This window comes from Coturnix japonica, chromosome 2 (assembly GCF_001577835.2).
Source record: "Coturnix japonica isolate 7356 chromosome 2, Coturnix japonica 2.1, whole genome shotgun sequence".
NCBI lineage: Eukaryota > Metazoa > Chordata > Aves > Galliformes > Phasianidae > Coturnix > Coturnix japonica.
In genome coordinates, this window is record NC_029517.1 from 32,602,744 (window position 1) to 32,621,288 (window position 18,545).

The following is an 18,545-nucleotide window of genomic DNA, read 5'->3' on the forward strand; positions in this document are numbered from 1 at the left end:
CCTGTATGTTTCTATTAGCAAAATTTTAAAATAATTAGTAAGTAGTTGTTAACAAAAACGTTTTCTTTTTAATTAGCACTTATTTCTTTCTATGCGATTTATAAAATGAGAGGAGAAATTCTCTGTTTGATCTAACTCCAGTAAGGTTTTTTCTTCTTTGTAATCATGCAATAGAGCAACATGTTCCATTCCCTGCAACATGAAGAAAACTATAAACTTCTCAATGTCTTGAATTTCTTCAATCTATTTGAAGGACAAAGGATTAAGTAAATATTGGTAAGGAAAGCTGCCTTGTGTGATGTACGCATAGCAATGAACTGTTGTTTTATTTGTGAATAAGCCATTTGTCTCTCAGGAGGTTTATCTGCCTATTGCTTTCTTAAATTAGTGTGATTTCCAGTGTGGTTAGTTGCAGAGGTAGATCACAAACAATTAGTTTCTGGGATCTTGTACAGTCCACAAACACTAACTTGTTTAGTTCAAATCAGTTGCAGGCACATTAATGGAAAATGGGAAAGGAAGATCTCTTCACATAGAAGAATGCAGCAAATAGAAAAATTAAATGAGCAAAATTAGGGAGGAAGGAAGGAACAGAGAGGAGATACTGGAAAGTGGAAAAAAAAAAAAAAAAGGAGGAAAGAAGTATCAATCCTATGTGGAATAAAAACAAACAAACAACAACAACAACAAAAACACATAAAACAGAAAGCATCCAAAAAAATCCTCCCCCATAAATATAATAATCCAGAGGAATCCAGTGATTTATGAGTATTTAGGAAGGCTGAATTCCATTTTGATGTAATTTACCTCTGACCACTCATTCTCAAGAACAAATCAACTATAATTGTTTCTGTGTTTTGATTAGTTTTGAGTTTTCTATTTACTTCAATTCTGTTTTTCTGAACTTCTGGTGAAAGAACAGCTGCTTAAAATTGCAAAATAATCTTTAATAATCAGGCCTGTGAACTGAGTATTAAACAGCCTGTCTCATTCAAAAGGCCTTGTGTGTTGGTGCACATTCAGTTCTGGCAGCACAAATTCATCTATATAAAGACTCTATGAAATCTATCAAAATTTGCATTACATCCTTTCTTGTAAAGAGGCTACATTTGTGATAATGAAAGACGTGCCCTTGCTGTCTAAAGTCTCCTTATTTCTTCATCTGTTAGGGTTTTACAATACTAAAATGGTTAGATACTCATAGAAGCAGACAATCTAACAAACTCAGAGAAAATGTTGATTTAGTTACTGTTGTTTAGGACAAATAATTTGAATTTTTTAAGAAATGGAACTAAGAGTTTTTTCATTGTGTGGTTGCACAGGGGATCACAGAAGACAGAAGCACTCCAAGGTAAACTTCATGTGATGCTTTACTGCTTAATGATTGGAAATGTTATTTCATAAGCCAGTTGCAGAAGTCTTTTATCTACTTGAATTACTTTCTCAATGAAAAATCTGTCTGTTAGTGCTCTGTTTTAGAAATGCCAGTGGTGTTTCTGTTCATTTAGACTTTATAAACTGTCAGAGTGTATTAATTTACAAATCAAATTGTGCATTTGATACCATACTTTCTCCCCCAAATAGACACAGGTGTCAAACATGTCAAGAAATAAAAATGTGTGTTTTTAATCTTGTCAGATAATTTCAGATTGACAGCTGAATGTTATTTGTTACAATTATTTCTGTAATAAGAGAAATTTTAGAAAGGAAACAATATCAAACCAAAAGTAGAAGGAAAGTAAGTAGTGTAACTCCTGTTCAAAAATTTGAATAGAACAATTCATAAAACAGAATGTGGAAGCTTAAAAACAATTTGTATTTGTTGGCAGTAAAACTAACTGTAATCTGTTTATCATCATAGTTAACATTTTAATTTTTTTCTTTGTTAACAATATTATAATTAAATAAAATAACCGTATTGTTACATTGCAATTTTAAAGTTATTGTTTCTCCTTGAGTCTGCACAAAGAATTTTTTTTTATGTGATGTGAATTATTGTTATTTAAATCAGAATATAATATGCCATCTGATGAGGAAAGAAGTGCTTGGCTCAACAGAAATACTTTTCTCCAAAGTACGGAAGCTCAATCTAAGTTCTCAGATTTTCATCTCTCCTAAAGTAAGATAAATATATTACTAATGAGCTGCCCTGCAGACATACTGGAGTAAATGAGATTTAAAGTACACATATTTAAAGATGAAGATGATTAACTTATTTTTGAATGTAGTAAAATATATGTAATGATTACACTCTTATTTTCTCAATGAATCGAGAACAGAAATTCTTGATGCACCTCAAGTAAGGGCTTTTCTTTATTTTGTTTAGTTTGGTTTTCTCTTTTTGGTCTAAGTTTGAGTAGTAGAATCAGCATTTTTTTCCTTTTATTTTAACAACACGTCTTCAGTGTTCATGCTTGTGACTGCAGAGAAACTTGACAAAAACCCAAAGAGGTTTCACTAAACAAAATTTTACAAGGGCATCTGTGCTGAAGGTTTTCAGACAGACTCAGTGTTGGTCAAACTGAGGCATCATTGCAGGTAAGGAAGGCATGCAGTTTAAGTTGCTGATGTTCTCACAAAAATAACCTTTTTAGTACACATTCTACAGGCAATATAAGATAGATAGATGCAATTTTTAAATTGCAGCAGTTTTCAATTGAAGTAAAAAAATAAAAAAAATAAAAAAATAGTAATAAGGGGCAATTCAGCACCAGTTTACTCTCTGCTCCTGCATGAATCCTAAATCCTACGAAGGAGTGCAACAAGAATTTACATCTCCGGTAAATAGGTAGCTTGAGAATTTGTATTTTAGCTATTGTAAGTTATGGACGTGCTATCTTTGAATCATTGACAACAGTATTTCATTTTGAGCAGATTAAAATCCCTAATGAAGAATTAGGTTCAAAAAATACAATTTTTAATCTTAAAAAAACAAACAAACAAAAAATAAACAAAAACCTCTAAAAAGCTGAGTGGATGCAATAGCTCATATGTATGTATGTGTGTGTACACACACACACACTCACACACACACACACACACACACACATATATATATATATGATATATATATATAATTCCTCCAATCTATACATCTCTGCTTGTGGGCAAAGTACCTGGCTTTTCCTGACAGTAAAATTATTACAGTGCGCATACTGCACACGTGCATTGAGCAAAGGTACTGCACAGTGGTAAACAAAAACCCTTTAGCAAAAATTATATTTTAACAGTTTCAGCAAAATTCATGCATGCATGCTCTGAGCTAGAATACTGTTCATACTGATTCTCTACAGATTAAAAATTATCAAGAGAACTAAGTTGATTTAGAGATGTTTATTCTCACTATGTTCATTATATAAGTCTATCCTACAGCTCTGGGACAGGGAGTAAAACTAATAATTGGGGCATAACTTTTTTTTCCCCACCTTGTTCCAGGAAAACAAGATTTTGCTATATAATAGTCTGTTCCCTTTCCCCAGGAATATATTTGGGAACTAGCTGGGTGATTTAAGTATCAAGTTTGTGCTGCCACCCTGCAGAAGAGTTGACCAGAAGCTGTTTAAAATCACTGAAGGCATTAGCTTGGCTCCAAGCGCAAGAGAAGCAGCTCCACTTGCTATATTCATGCTTCTCAGGGGGAAGATGCCCTTCTGTTCCCTTAGCAAACCAATCCAAGTGTGTGCCTCTGCAGGCCAGGAAAATGCATTCAGCCTCTATGAGAACACAAAGCATATTAATGTAGGTAGAGACTTGAAACAGAAAAGGTGGAACTCTTGACTGCATGTGGTATGAAGCGCTACAACAGAGCAGGAAGAGAACTGAAACACTGTGATTTAAGGAAACGGTTTATTAATATGTTCATCATAGTGAAATGCAGTCAAGAAGTTAGTGGCTAGCAACTACAAATCCCATAAAATCAAGTGTTAGTTCTCAGAGATAATAGTAAAGGAGCTTCTATAGGAAATTCACTACAATCCTTGTGATTTTTTTTCTTTTGTGAATATTTTCGAAGTTTAAAATAAAACAGAAAATGCAAACCCAAAGCAGCAGGTACACGAGCATGTCATTTTGCTTTCAAAACAGGGCTGGCTTGGGTGTTTGGGTGAAAGCATCATGCAAATAAATATCACTGACAAGGTCAGCCACCTCTGTGTCCTAAGCGATGAGGTGCTGAAAGTAATAGGACACAAGTGGGACACATCCCATTGGTTGAGGGACAGTTGTTTGGTTTTATTTTTTGTTTTGTTTTTTTGTCAAGAACCCATGAAGAATTTTTGCTAGACACTGAATTTTATTTTAATAAACAAATGAATGTTGTTGTATTTGGAGATGAAAAAAAAAAAAAAAAAAAAAAAAAAAAAAGAGAAAAGGTAATTTTCCTATTCTACTTTGCTTTCAGTTGCAGAAGTGAAGTAAGATTTAGTCATTAATTTTACCTGTTGTTTAGGATTTGCACAGTTAACATCAGCTTCCACTTAAGTATGAAACAGCATAACTGAGAAGACGATATGAAAAATGTTGATGTTAGTAAGAAATGGAGCAAAAACTAATTAACAGAATTTAAACATCTGAATTATTACACAGAAAATAGATGGGAATAGGAACAGAGCTGGATTTAATTGAGACATGTTTCCCAATCTATAAGAATGCCTTTAAACTGAAATCATTGCCCACCCCCCTCAGAAATGAAGCTATTAAAAACATGTTCTGTGTTTCTACTCTCACCCCTTATGGAAGCTACTTATTGCTACTTTACTGAGTTTATTGTAAGCATATAACTGATAGAAGATTGTTTTTGTCATGTCTCTTAAAGACTGAGATAATACATAAGGTTCGGACTCTAGACAGAGCTACTTAAGGAAGGGAGGGAGGGAGGGAGGGAGGAAGGAAGGGAGAGAAAATATTTCGGGAACAAGACGCATTGCTAAATGATTTGAAAGCAGAATTTGATGTGACTAACCCCCTTTTCCCCTCCTACCCCCTCTTTCCCCTGAAAAAAAAAACAAAACCAAACAACAAAACCCCTTTGCTGGGAACTCAGATTACTAAAACAGTAGTGATACTGAGGCCACAATACATGAGTAAATGGATAAACAGTAACTTTCAGAACTCTTTAAAGCAGAGGACTCCCATAACTGAAACAAGTTGCATAGAGCGCCTCTGAAGAAGGCAATAAAGGGTCTACAGAATGCATTTTGTACTCATACTTATTTATGAATTTTGGCATTCATACTTTTCCTATCTACTAAAATGCGTGTGTGTAGGAGGGGGAAGACATGAAAACACTTCCCTGAAATAACACCAGTGTATCATACTTTTGCACACTGAAAAAAAAAAAAAAACAAACCAAAAAAATAAACACAGTCAGTTAATCTATTATTGAAGCTATATCCTGAGAAGTATAAAAGCTTGAGAATTTTATTTTTTTAAATTTCCTTAATTGACTTTTCCCTGTATATTCTTTTTCACTTCCATAAAATAAAATATACTTCAAATTCTTTTCCTTGAATATTTGATGTGTTGTTTTAAACTGCTACATTTCATGTATGTTATATTTCACTAATTTTTTTGAGCTCATGCACTTCTAAAGCAAAGATTACATAAACAATATATTTTAAAAGATGAATTAAATATTAATTAATGCTAATTAATATTACTTCCAGAAAAAAGTAATGTATTCAATGCTTCTGAAGACTGTTAGCTGATGAGTTATGGGGATGATTGCTTTTCTTCAGAAGCTTGAATACCCAAAAACTTGTCTTAATTGCAATTAATTTTAAAGGATTATAATCAGCTGAGCAGTTCTATATGTTAAAACTTAAAAGATCTTTCTTGAAAGAATTATCTCTTATAATGTTATTGAATTACTAAATATATTTTAATAAGATCTACTTAACACTGATCAGGTAACTCTCCCTAATAAATGTCTTCAGTGAAGTGGAGTGAAAAAGGAAAGCAAAGAGGCTAACGATTGGACCTGACCTGTACATAAAGCTGTACACCTTCATTTGCCATTTCTAGAGATTACTATTGATTATAATAGTATTTCCTATATTTCTGAATTTTATTTTTAAATTTTTGCCTCTTTTAAATTATATTTTTGCCATAATATAAGGAGGGTTGGTTTTTTTTTGTTTGTTTGTTTTTTTTGTTTTTTTTGTTTTTTTGTTTTTTTTTAACATGTTTATTGAATGCTTTAAGACATGGAACTTAACAAAATGCAATGAACTAATATTACTGACAGAAGTATGCCAACTCCACCGACTGATATGAGAAATGAAACAAATAGTAACTAAACAGGGAAAATGAACCAAGGCTCAGACGTATGCCTCTCTATTTCTTCTTTTTGATGGTGTGAGAAGGAGTGGATCTTGTATACTTAAATATTCAAGGCTTTAGAGGATGCAAAATTAAGGCTATGGACCTCTTCCTATGAGAGAACAGATTGATCAGATTTTTCTGAAAGGAGAGGTACTTGGGCAACTCTCTGAAAGATCTATCCACCTCAGCTGAGGCTGAAAACTATTTGAAAGTATTTTGAAAGGGAAAAGACACAGGAAATAAATCTAGAACTCTTGTAAAAGCAGTGGTAAACTTTTATCCCTCTTCTGAATAAGTTCCAGTTTATTACTGTGTCGGATACTATCCTCTTATTAGCGCTTGGTTGATAATTCATTTTTCCCAGAAACATACTTTCTTTTTAGTTCTTGCTGTGGCTTCATGACATGACTCTCACACTAGAGTCCATATTAGTACAGAAAACCATATGGCAGAATTTAGATTCTGACATGTTTGTTAAAAGATGATTCTTTTCTGTAATAGTGTCCTCCATCAACTCCCCAGGTTGCTTCCTACCTCAGGCCAGTTTCATCTGAAATAGCTTACACTTGTTACCATACAAAGAATCAACAAGGCAAATCTACCACTTGCTGATGTCTAAGGAAAGAGATTCTGCCCCTCTTCCTTCCACACACTGATCTCCCCTTCTGTTTTGCACTGATGTTCTGCTCTCATTTCCTGTAGGTTGCAGCCAGCTGATCTAGCAGGACTTCAACCCAAGTTGTTAGTTGATATTATTATTTTTTAAAAAGCACCTCTTTACTTGGGTTAGTCAAATGAGAGGCATAAAAAGTATGAGACTAGGAAAACTTGCATAGAGAAGAACAGAGGATGGAAAAAAGGAGAGAGTAGGAAGTTTGTGATGGCAAAGAAAATTCAAAAGATAATAAGACTAGCTTGCATACACAGAGGTTTCATATTGGAATGTGTATTTAATCACATACATTTATTCTAATGCTAGAAGCTTATTTAGGGAGAAAGACAACAAAAAGAGGGAATGAGAAGTGAAAAAGAGCTCTCCCAACTGATCATCTGGGAAGAACAGGCATGGGATTCCTAGAATAATTGTGGGGACTTCTCCACTCCAATGGTTGGCAAGGAATAAGTAGGTTTTTTAAAAAACTTCTTTTCCTATACATTTGTCATCGGGACCTGCTCTAAACCTCTCATGGGTTGCTCCCATTTATGACACTACTAGCATTGACTGGGCTATCTGAATTAGGTTGCAGTGTCATTTTTAAGTATGTCTTGTCAAGTCTGTATATACATATATTCCTAGTTAACATGCAAGTTGCCCTGAAAGTAATGCTTCCTATTTATTTTCATGGACAATACTACAGACGTGAAGAGAACGATAACACTATGTGGTAGTATTTATCTATCTGAGAATTTGTTCTTTTTTTCACCATAGTTACCACTATTACCTATGCATTTTGAACAGTGATGAGCAAGAGGCTATGCTTGTAAAAATCTTCATGGCCATTCAAAAAATGGCTTGTACGTCATATTGCCATCACCACTGTTGAAAAGCACCACCCACAACTCCACTGTGCTCATATCCACTGTTTGATCTCCATAAATATTCAACAAACTTCAATTAATGTCAGTGAGTGCCATGTTTTCCACATGAAGGAATTAAATGACACTCCTTTGCTTCATATATACTTCCATGTCAGATGCAATTTTGTCAGGCTGCCCCTTTGCTGCCATCTGTTACACAGCAACAAAATATATTGGTGAGGAGGTTCAATCTCTGCTGCCATACCACCAACATCTACCTCTGACACCATGGACCATCATAATGACTTAGGAGGCATTTCTTTCAGAGCTGCTCTCTATTGAGTACTTCGTTGTGCACAGTCTTTAGGTTCTCTCTAAGAAAAACCACAGAGTGAAATAAGGAAGGAATGGGCATGGAATCAGTCTTATATTAGTGATAGATTCTTTCCATGAGTCCTCCATCTCTATCAGAGCTTGCAGATGCAAGACAGTGAAAACAACCATGTAAGAAAGAATAAGAGCATGCCAACTATAAAGAAAAAATAATGCAACAGACATTCTGAAAACTGCCTCTGCAGTGCAGGTAAGGGTTATGGAGTTTCAAGTAGTTCCATATTATTACTAAGACTACTTAAGGCCACTTAAGGCACAACATTTATTACTATTTTCAACACAGAACCCATATATATCATATGCTTTCTCTGCTTTTGTGAGAGTATTTTTTTAATGGGCCAAATTTCACAGTTACTTTCACCTAGCAACTGCAGACTTTGTGAAGTTTTCTTCCAAGACTGCTAGAGCTGTTATTTCTATTTGCACTATTAAGCGCAATATGTATAAAAACCCTATTTTTTATTGTTTACACATATTATGAGAAAATCTGAAATTAAGAGATTTTCCTATACTACAGCATAATCTAGGAGGTCTGACTCCTATTTCTTACTCATCTTTTTGTTAGAATAAAAAGAAGCAGCATTCTTTGCTTTTACCTTCTAAGAATGTCCAAATAAGGAATTAGCTCTGTAATCCCTCACATAAAGGTGCTTTTTCCCATTATTCAAAAGAATGAATGACATGGGCAGGGACATATGTACATCTGCAATGTTTAGATACTTCCTATGTGCACATAGTACTTAATGATTCTTCTGATTCCTTTCATGGAGTATTTACTGATATTAATCACTTGCTATTCCTTTAAGAGAGTGTTTAGTCTAGTTTAAACATAAATGAATGGAGACTCCATAGGTTCCCCATATGATAGATACAGGTGCTTATTCTTATAAACACCTTGGAAAAATTCACTTATCAAAATCCCTGTGGATGGCTCCCAACCCAATACAGAAATTTCCTTGGCTAAAGGGGAGGCTACTACAGTGGTGTCATTGTAGTAAAATAAAATAAAATAAAATAAAATAAAATAAAATAAAATAAAATAAAATAAAATAAAATAAAATAAAATAATGCAACTGTAGAATGTCTTGGGTTAGAAAGGACCTCAGGGTAACCAAGTTGTAACCTTCATGCTATGGTCAGGGTTGCCACTCAATAGATCAGACTGCCCAGGGACACATCCAGCCTGGCCCTGAACACCAAGGAAGGGGGCATCCACAGCTTCTCTGGGCAGCCTATTCTGGCACCTCTCTACTCTCAGTGGGAAACATCCTCTTGACATCTAATGTAAATCTCACCTCCATCAGTTTAGAACAATTTTGGTGGCTGTAATACCACACCTTAAGTTACAGAAGTTTGAGAAATAGACAAAGACATTTTTACTGATGCCTAGGATTCTGCTAGTTAAACCATCCAACCAATTTAAAATCCCTAAAAATAATTTTTTATATACAAAGCAATATCTAGAACAGTAAAGAGCTTCCAAATTTGACATTCTCTGAATATACAAGGACTTTCATTCTGACATAGTATTGTAATCAGTAATGAGTATCTGCTGGTATTTGGTTAAGGCATTCCCAATTATTTACTTTAGTTTGGGCTTTGGCATGACAAACCAAGATTTCCACCTACTTCAATGATAGCCCTGTAATTTGCAGAACCTTTACATTTAATTCTTGCCAACTTAAGGCAGTATTGATACTACCTTGCATGTACACCAGCAATTTTTACTATTTTATTTTTCTTTAAACATAACGCTTTTTGGTTGAACAAAATGAATTATTTGAAAACAAGATAATGTACATGGTTTGGCCAAGAAAACTGACAGTAATTACTCTGTTCGCTATCATCACCAATTCGGCTGCAGAATACTTGATATATTTCTAGGACGTAGGAGGTTTAGATTTTGGATCAATTACTGAACACTGGTTTAGTGTTTTCAGTGAGTCTTCCTAATGTAGGTAATTTTAAGTCGAGCAGCTAAAGACATTAGCATTATTTTAGGGGGCTAAAGGAACTGTCTAAACTAAGTTCTCCATGGTTCAGTTTAAGATAACTTTAACATCACTCTCTTCCAGTGCCTGATTTTCTTTTCCTGATACAATAAATTGTGCATATCATTTTGTTTTTCTCCTAAGGTAACAAAAAAGCCAATGACTGTACTGCTTGCCATGGTTCCATGGTTTTCATTACCAGTATTCCACGTCATAAAATTATGTAGTACACTGGGAGTTAAAGAGTTAATGCTCCAGTTCCACAGATCATGGGTACTTCTGCGAATTTGGTTCTCAGAAGAGAACATATTCTACATACTCCACAGGACTTGTGTTGTTCTATTTCCATTTTCTGCTCAGAGGGAAAAATAAAATTTTTTTGCTCATCATGAGGCATGCCTTATTTCCCTTCTGCCCAGCTAGACATCTCACCTCAGCATTAGAGTTAGGCCTTCAGTCTCTCAGGCACTCTTTCCCATTTTATTTGATTAGCTTCTATTCTAATTATATTGTAGTGTAGTGTATTGTAGTAGTGTGTTATTTTGCATTCTGATATCTTATTCAGTAATTAGTTTGTTTCTCCTCTGATCATTGCTGCTATTTTGTTTTTAGGCCCATGTCCTTACACTTTTCCCTTTCCTGGGGCATGGATCCATGTGTCCCCCACACCATTAGTCACAGTACCACACTGAACCAGCCTGTAAACCATTGACAACTACCTACTTAAATCTGTATTCCTCAATGCAAGGAAGTCACAGATGTTTGGATTTAATTGACTGTACTCCTCCTCTAATCTAAAATCTGAACCAATGGTGGTCCAATTTATGACCACTTTATGCCAATGATCTCCTCAAGCCTTTCAATTTTAGCAGACATCTTTGTTGCTTATTAGAACCTTCTCTTACATTAGTAGATCTAAGCTCAGCTTAGTTTTTAACAATTTCTAATGGAGAGGTAACTTCATTAAATAATTGCTTACATCTACTTCAGGCATGCACTTTATTTTTCCATTAAGATTGCTCTCCTTGTTTATTCAAAAACATTTTCCTTCAGTTTTCAGCTTTTTGTTTGTTTGTTTTATTTAAAATGGAGATCATTCTCACTCAGAAACCCATTACCAAATGATCTTGGTTTTTTTAAGGTGACAACCTAATCACATCTCCAACCATAACTTCATGACATTCCCTTCCAGTGCAAAAGAAAAAGTTTTTCTCTCAGGCTTTGCTCAAGAATACATCATTAGTGAGCCCTATTTTGAGTTGATTGGAATTATTTTGATTTAGGAGGAAGCCACATTTCAGAAAATGTAAGTGTCATTCTTTCTTACAGTCAGTAACTCAGTATAAAATTCTAGCTTTTCTGAAAAAGGCAGTCTCTGGACACTGTTCATCAGTTTCTGAACCATCTCATGACATAACTTATATGAATTTGCCAGAAGAACATTCTTGGAACTTACTTCATTTTCCACAGCATCATTTTAGATTAGTGTTGCTTCTCTAAGAATACTGAATGCAGAAATTCTTGCAGCTTACTGAAAACACACTCCATTGGAATAGGCGCATAGGAGTTTACTTCCTCATCCTTTAAAATTAACTCAAGGTTTTATTTTAATTTCAGAGAATCAGAAAAGAGTATATATGTGTGTATAAGAGTATGTGCAGTATGGATCATTAAAAGGTTCATACTGGTGGTCTAGTGGTTAGGATTCAATGCTCTCACCACTGTGGCCCGATTTCGATTCCTGGTCAGTGAACCGTCTTCTGCAACCTATGTTGTTATTCCACAAACCTGGAGTATGAACCTTTTAATGATCCATACTGCACATGATGTTATGATGTGGAATATTAACAGCAACATTCCAAAACCATGACAGAATTGCATAAAGCTTCCAACCAGTCACCTTCACCAATGGAGCCCTAGTGATGCACTGGTTTCTTTACACTGTAGTACAATGATTATAGAGAAAAATCAGTAATAACTCCTTTCGCCTGGAATAGTAGTAGACTTTTTCCAATTCTGTAGTGTCTGTGCTAGCCTCTGGTTTATGAATGTAACTTCCTTCATTGCTAGGGACTTATTTTCTTTTGTTCTTTTCCCTTTATGTTTCATAAGTAATGTAATATGTAAAATTAGAATGGTAGTTGGCTGTGCTTGGTTGCACAAGTAGACAGATAGATGTTATCTTCACGCCGAGAGAAGATGACATGCAGAAACCATCTGGAGTTTGATGGAAAAGAACAGTTACAGGAACAGGGAAAGCACAACAATGAGATTCGCAACAGACACAGCTATGCTATTAAAGAAGAAAACCTTTTTGTCTTTTTTTTTTTTTTTTTTTTTCTAAGTAAGATGACAGTAAGATTTATCAAGGGAGTGCTGAGTTTAAATGTAACACAGAATCATTACAGTCACATAAATCGTGTGCATTAATTATGAAGCAGAGGATTGCATAATAACCTTTTCCTTTAGTTATCCCAATTCTAAAATACTGTCATGGGATTTTTAACAAGCCTGTCCCTCTGGATTGCACAGTACATGATAAAAAAATTGGTCTGTTTCTTAGGTTACAGTTTTTGAGCATCTGAATAGTCACCAAAAAAGGGCAACTCTGTGCCAGCATATAATTGAAAGTGAAGCTTACACAGTTCTGGTTGTCTTTGAATTTATGCTGTGTATCTGGCAGAGATTTCTGGGAACCATATGAGTCTTCAACCATATGAATTGATCAATGTCCTATCTACTTCAGTATGTCCTACTTCCAAAGACAATACATGCATGCAAGCTCCTAATATTCATTATTCTTACAAACTGTTGTGTAAAAGTCATTTCATCTTTATGGAAAATTAATGTAAATGAAGTGTAGCTGAAACAAATCTGTTTTTAAGTTGTTCTGAGTACTTGTGGAACATCTCTATGGTATTCATCCATCTCTGTAGTCTTTCAGTTAGAGGAAAACTTCAGTTACTTTATGGTATCTAAGCAGATTTTCTCTTTAACATTTTTAAAAGCAGTCTTTATATGTCATATGCAGACTTGAATCTGCAACCAAATGTTTTTTTATCTGAACCTAATAAGTTTTTTAAACTATTTTAACTATTATTTGAACTATTTTTCACAAATATAGAGCTCTTGATAACATTTGAGTTTCTGAGATCTACTCACCGTTTTGTCAGTCTATTCTGCAAGGGCATATAAGACTCACAATTGCATTTTTTTTCTGGAGAGATATGAAATTTAGTTTTGATGTTTGCTTATCTAAAAAAATAATTGTGGCATAATACAGTCACCTGATCAAATCTAACCAATTTAAGAAAAATAATTTTTTATTCTTTATGATAATAATAATAAAAAACAGCATGAAAGTGAATTTTTAATTATTATTACAGAAACGTTGCAAGCTACATATGAATATATATGAAAAAAAAAGGAACACTGCTATGTTTCTATCATTCATTGCAAATATCTTACTATTCAAAGATAAGCAAAAGTGCTGGAATCTAGTCTATTTCTGATAAATTCTATTCTAAATAAAATTTCATTCTTCCTACTCTGAAGTTTAAGATCTAGCAGTTGCTGCAGATCATTGAACTAAATGCTTTGTTTGTTATTTGCATGAAACTGAAACCTGATTGATACACATTATTTTATCCTTGATTCTTGAGTGTTTTTGGTGGTCTTTATTTATTTATTTATTTATTTATTTATTTAATTTATCATGGTACTTTATGTGCATTATCAATAGGAAGTGATATTAAAGATTCCAGATCATGAAAAGCAAATAAATTACATACAAGAATATTTTAAGATAAGTATGAGAAATGTTACTTTCTGTATTAAACAAATGTTAATAGTCTCTTAAAAATATTACTCAAGAATTCAGTGAAAGAAAGATGACTACTGGACAAAAATATGTTGATCAGTTGTTAGATAAGATAAGGAATTGCTTCAATAAATGATTTAAATATTTCCTTCAGTTTCCTAGTTTATTAGTCAGACACATTAGTTACCAGATTTTAACTTCAACCTCAAAAAACAAAACAAAACAAACAAACAAACAAAAACAAAAAAACAAGCAAACAAAAAAAAAAAAAGGAAATTATCTGTTTGTGTTTTCTTAAAACTAATTATTTTCTTTTGTTATCAAAATGTAGAATAAAATTAGTTTTCCAAGACTTACCAGATACCTTCTGAGTTTAATGGGACTATTGTTTCTTATTCTAGTCAGCTTCAGTTTTTAAAAAGTAAATTGTTTTATGTTACAAAAGTTAAACTAGCCAAAACTCTTCTGAGTTTTCTGTATGTAAATGACAGAAGTTTGCCCATCTTAAGTTTTTCATAGAATAATATACTTAGTGAACTCCAGTGTATTCCTGTTCATAATGATATTCAAACAGTTTTACATCCACAGAGCATCCTCCTACCCCTTCTACCCCTTCAGTTTTCCATGTTGTGTTTCTTGTATTTCACAATTAAAATAATGATAGCAATTAAAAACAAACAAACAAACAAAAACCAACTTTTACCATTACATGAATACATCTTAAAAAATAAGAAATTAAGAAGTAAATTTATTTAGCTACAAATGCACTTGGGATATACAATCTGCAGGTCTCACACTGTAATGCTATCATTAAATTGCAGTGCAAGCATATGATTTTATTTCTTCTGGCAGTGTGGGGATTTAGTTTTGTGTTGACGGGGGAAGCAGTATGTCAATGCATGAATGGTAATGATACTTCCTCCCTAGTTAGGTAAATAAAAATGACAGGTAAAGTCAAGTATTGCACTGAACTAGAATATGTATTTGGTAAAGGAGCAACATCTATTTTATTTTAACAATCATTTATTGAAAGACTTTAATTAGGTTGGAGCAAAAAGTGAGCAATTGATATTGTCTTATGAGCAAATAGATCACTTAATAATCTTAAGTATTGTCTTAAAAATACTGAACAACATCAGCCATAGTACTTATTTCCTTGGGGAATTAAAGAGTAACAGAGCTGAATCTGATGGAATTTCACAGATGTAGAACACTTGTTCTGCAAGTCTGAAACAGATTAATTTTTGTGCTGTTTTATTTATGTATCCTGTATATCCCCTCCCCATTCATGAATAATATATCTCTATATGGAGATTAGGCATAGCAATCTGATTTTTTTTACTAAAATAGTCCTTTTTTTTTTTTTTTCCTATTCAAATTTATAGAAATTTGTCAATTTGCGCTTAGTAAATTGGAAAAAACAAAACAAAACAACTAGCTTTACTAATAATTCCCCTTAATACATGTGCAAATTCATATGCATATAATTTGAAGATATGATCAATATCTGTTTTGGGCTGTTCTTTGTAACAAGCTGTAAGGTAAATATTTCTGAATAAACTGTAGACAAAAATTATTCTTTCCATCCTCATTGTGAAGTGTAGATGGATTCCTTCTTTCTTTTCTTTTTAAGAACTTATCTGGAAAAAGGGCTCTGTGCTAATTGAAAATCAATGTACAGTGCTAGAACTCTAGATTTAAGTTGAGGAAGAGGATTTGAGGCACAAAGCAAAGACACTTCCACAAGGTATAGAAATGAATCATTGTGCTGCAAAATTTGTATTAAGACTTGAACTGAAGTTAGAAATGCTTTTTTTGGTGACTGATGTCAAAATATCATTCTTGAATTTATCGTATGTTGGTTGCATTTAAATGCCGTTGAACAATGTAAAATTCATTAAAGTTTGAGAGAGCTTTGACTCCCTTGTCCTACATGAAGAAATAATAATGAAGCTTTGGGAACAGCTGATGGTGTTTTTGAATGAAATCTTTTCCCTTCCCCTCACAAAAATGTCTACACAAAAGTCTAAGAAGATGTCACGTAGCCCGATAATATATTTTGCCTTAATTTTAAAGATTTCCATGCCAAATTACATGAAAGAAATTAGTTTGAATGTTGCTAAAAGTCATTTTAACATATTTAGTTGTTTTATTGTTTTTTTTTTATGCTAATCTATCTGTCTGCTCAGCATGGGGACGAATCTGAGTGGAAGCATAATGTGGTACCTTTGAAACTTCGTTTCTATTCTACCCAAGTGTTGTCCGGATATGTTAATATCCATCTTGGAGTTAATTGTAAATTATTGGTTAAGGATCCACTGAAGCTTCATAGTACATGAGAAAATATAATGTTTGAAGACAGATGGAATTTTTTAATACATGTGTCTATTTGTGTCTTTCTACAAAGTTGAAAGAGGTATTATGTCAGATGACATTGAATTCTGTGAATTCAGACAGTAATTCGTATTGTACTTTTATGTTCTTCTACAGATAGTAACTTCATCCTTGCAAATGCTCAGGTGGCTAAGGGATTCCCTATTGTTTACTGCTCAGATGGCTTCTGTGATCTTGCTGGATTTGCACGAACTGAAGTCATGCAGAAGAGCTGCAGCTGTAAATTTTTACTTGGTGCTGAAACAAGTGAACAGATGATCCTTCAGATTGAGAAATCCTTGGAAGAAAAGGTAGAATTCAAAGGTGAAATCATGTTCTATAAAAAGAACGGTAAGTTTTTCTTTCCTGTTTCATACTTGTACCAAAAAATGAAACTTAGCATTAACCCATTTAAATATGTTGTACACATTTCTATTTAGATATTTTGTATGTCTGTAATCAGACAAGTGTAATCAGAAAATTCAGATTTGAATGCATTTGGGTACACTTTTCATTATGTTCATATTATTAGTATTACTGATTTTATAGACCAGTATATCAACTGATATGTTAACTCTCTGACAAATTATTAAGCTGTGTAGAAAAAGAAATTCAGGGCCCTGTACTGTACTGTGTGACGCTACATATCAGTGCTTAGTATGACACTGTTTTCTTACATCAAAATCCTGATACCTTACTGTTGAAAGCCTAGTTCAAAAACTAATATTTACTACAATGTAGGCAGTAAGTATGTAAATATTTCAGTCCAATAATTCAAATGTTCAGAATTTTGACAGATACAAATGATAAATGCAATATTAGCTATTTTCAAAAACAGGTAAGTACTATGTGTAGAGTTATATTTATGTATGTATATATACATACATATATATGTATACATATATATTTATGTATGTATTGCCACATAAAAGATTATGAGTATTGAGCAACTCTGTAGACTTCAGTAAATTCTGAGATGCAGTGCCAAGTGAGCCTTGGAAGAAAGCACCTCATGATGTACACACATTAGCTTGCTTCATTGTATCAATTTCTTTTAGTGTACCTATTCTGTAAGTGTTGAAAGCGTCATTATTCATGTACTGCTGGCCACAGGTGACTTTAAGAGAGAGATACTGATAGGATTGTAACCACCCCAGTGCTGTAGGAGCCTTTTTGCGTACTTGATGATGCACAGACTTAATAGATCCACTGGTGTTTGCTGAGTACCATCTTATGTTCTGTCTTGAGGCTAGATTTCTAGAGATATGTTTAGACCTTGTTTTATTGTCTTAAATCCTATTTATGTCTTTGCTAATGATACATTACTCTCTTGAATATTATTATAATATTAACTACCTTTTATGGTTCTTTTATAAAAGTAATAGATATATAGTATCAAGAAAGTAGGCAGTGATTTAGAGTGTTAGGAGAAAGCAGTCCCTCTTACGCTGACTAACGCACAAGATGTAAATCTTGCTTAGTTGGTTTGTGTTTATGACTACTATTTTTCACGGTGTGAAAGTTATTTTGAAGATGCCTTCTTTGTTGTCTTTTTTGTTGTTGTTTGTTTTGTTTTGTTTTGTTTTGTTCTATATTGAGACTCATAGCTCCTTGAACTCATTAATACATTTTTCAGGAAGGTTATTATTAAAAAAAAAAAAAAAAAAAAAGAAGAAGAAAAAAATCTTTCTAATCTGTATATCATGTCTGAATTTAAGAAAGAAAGAAAAAAAAATCTTATTCCAGAAACATATGGGCATTTTGTCCTGTAATGATGGCTGGGCACATTGAGAAGATATTTCAATGAATGTAAAGAAAAGAAGCAAAGCTAGCACTTTTCGTTTCATTCGCTTGGTTCTGCAGGAAAAATTGTGATTCCTTTGCACTGTAAGGGTTGCTTGAAGCATTTAGTAGACATGATTAATACAGGTACAAAGAAATTTCAGGTCAATTTACTTAGTAATTAAGCCTCTGAAACATAGGTAAATAGGATAAAAGAAATCCCACAGTCCATTCTACTTATATCCCTGTTTATAATTTGACTGGAAGACATTATTATGAGACTTATTCTGAATATGAATAAATTTCCCTGAGCTCCTATTGTATTTTTTTTCATGTATTTCTGTGCT

General features: G+C 33.4%; 1 protein-coding gene across 1 annotated transcript in view; it reads left to right on the forward strand.

The window, feature by feature from the left end:
* Nucleotides 1-18,545, forward strand: part of KCNH8 (potassium voltage-gated channel subfamily H member 8) — a 150,768-nt gene that overhangs the window by 31,009 nt on the left and 101,214 nt on the right. The window contains exon 2 of the mRNA XM_015854013.2: nucleotides 16,534-16,767. Coding sequence (XP_015709499.1) covers nucleotides 16,534-16,767 — 234 coding nt within the window. The remainder of the gene's footprint in view (nucleotides 1-16,533; nucleotides 16,768-18,545) is intronic.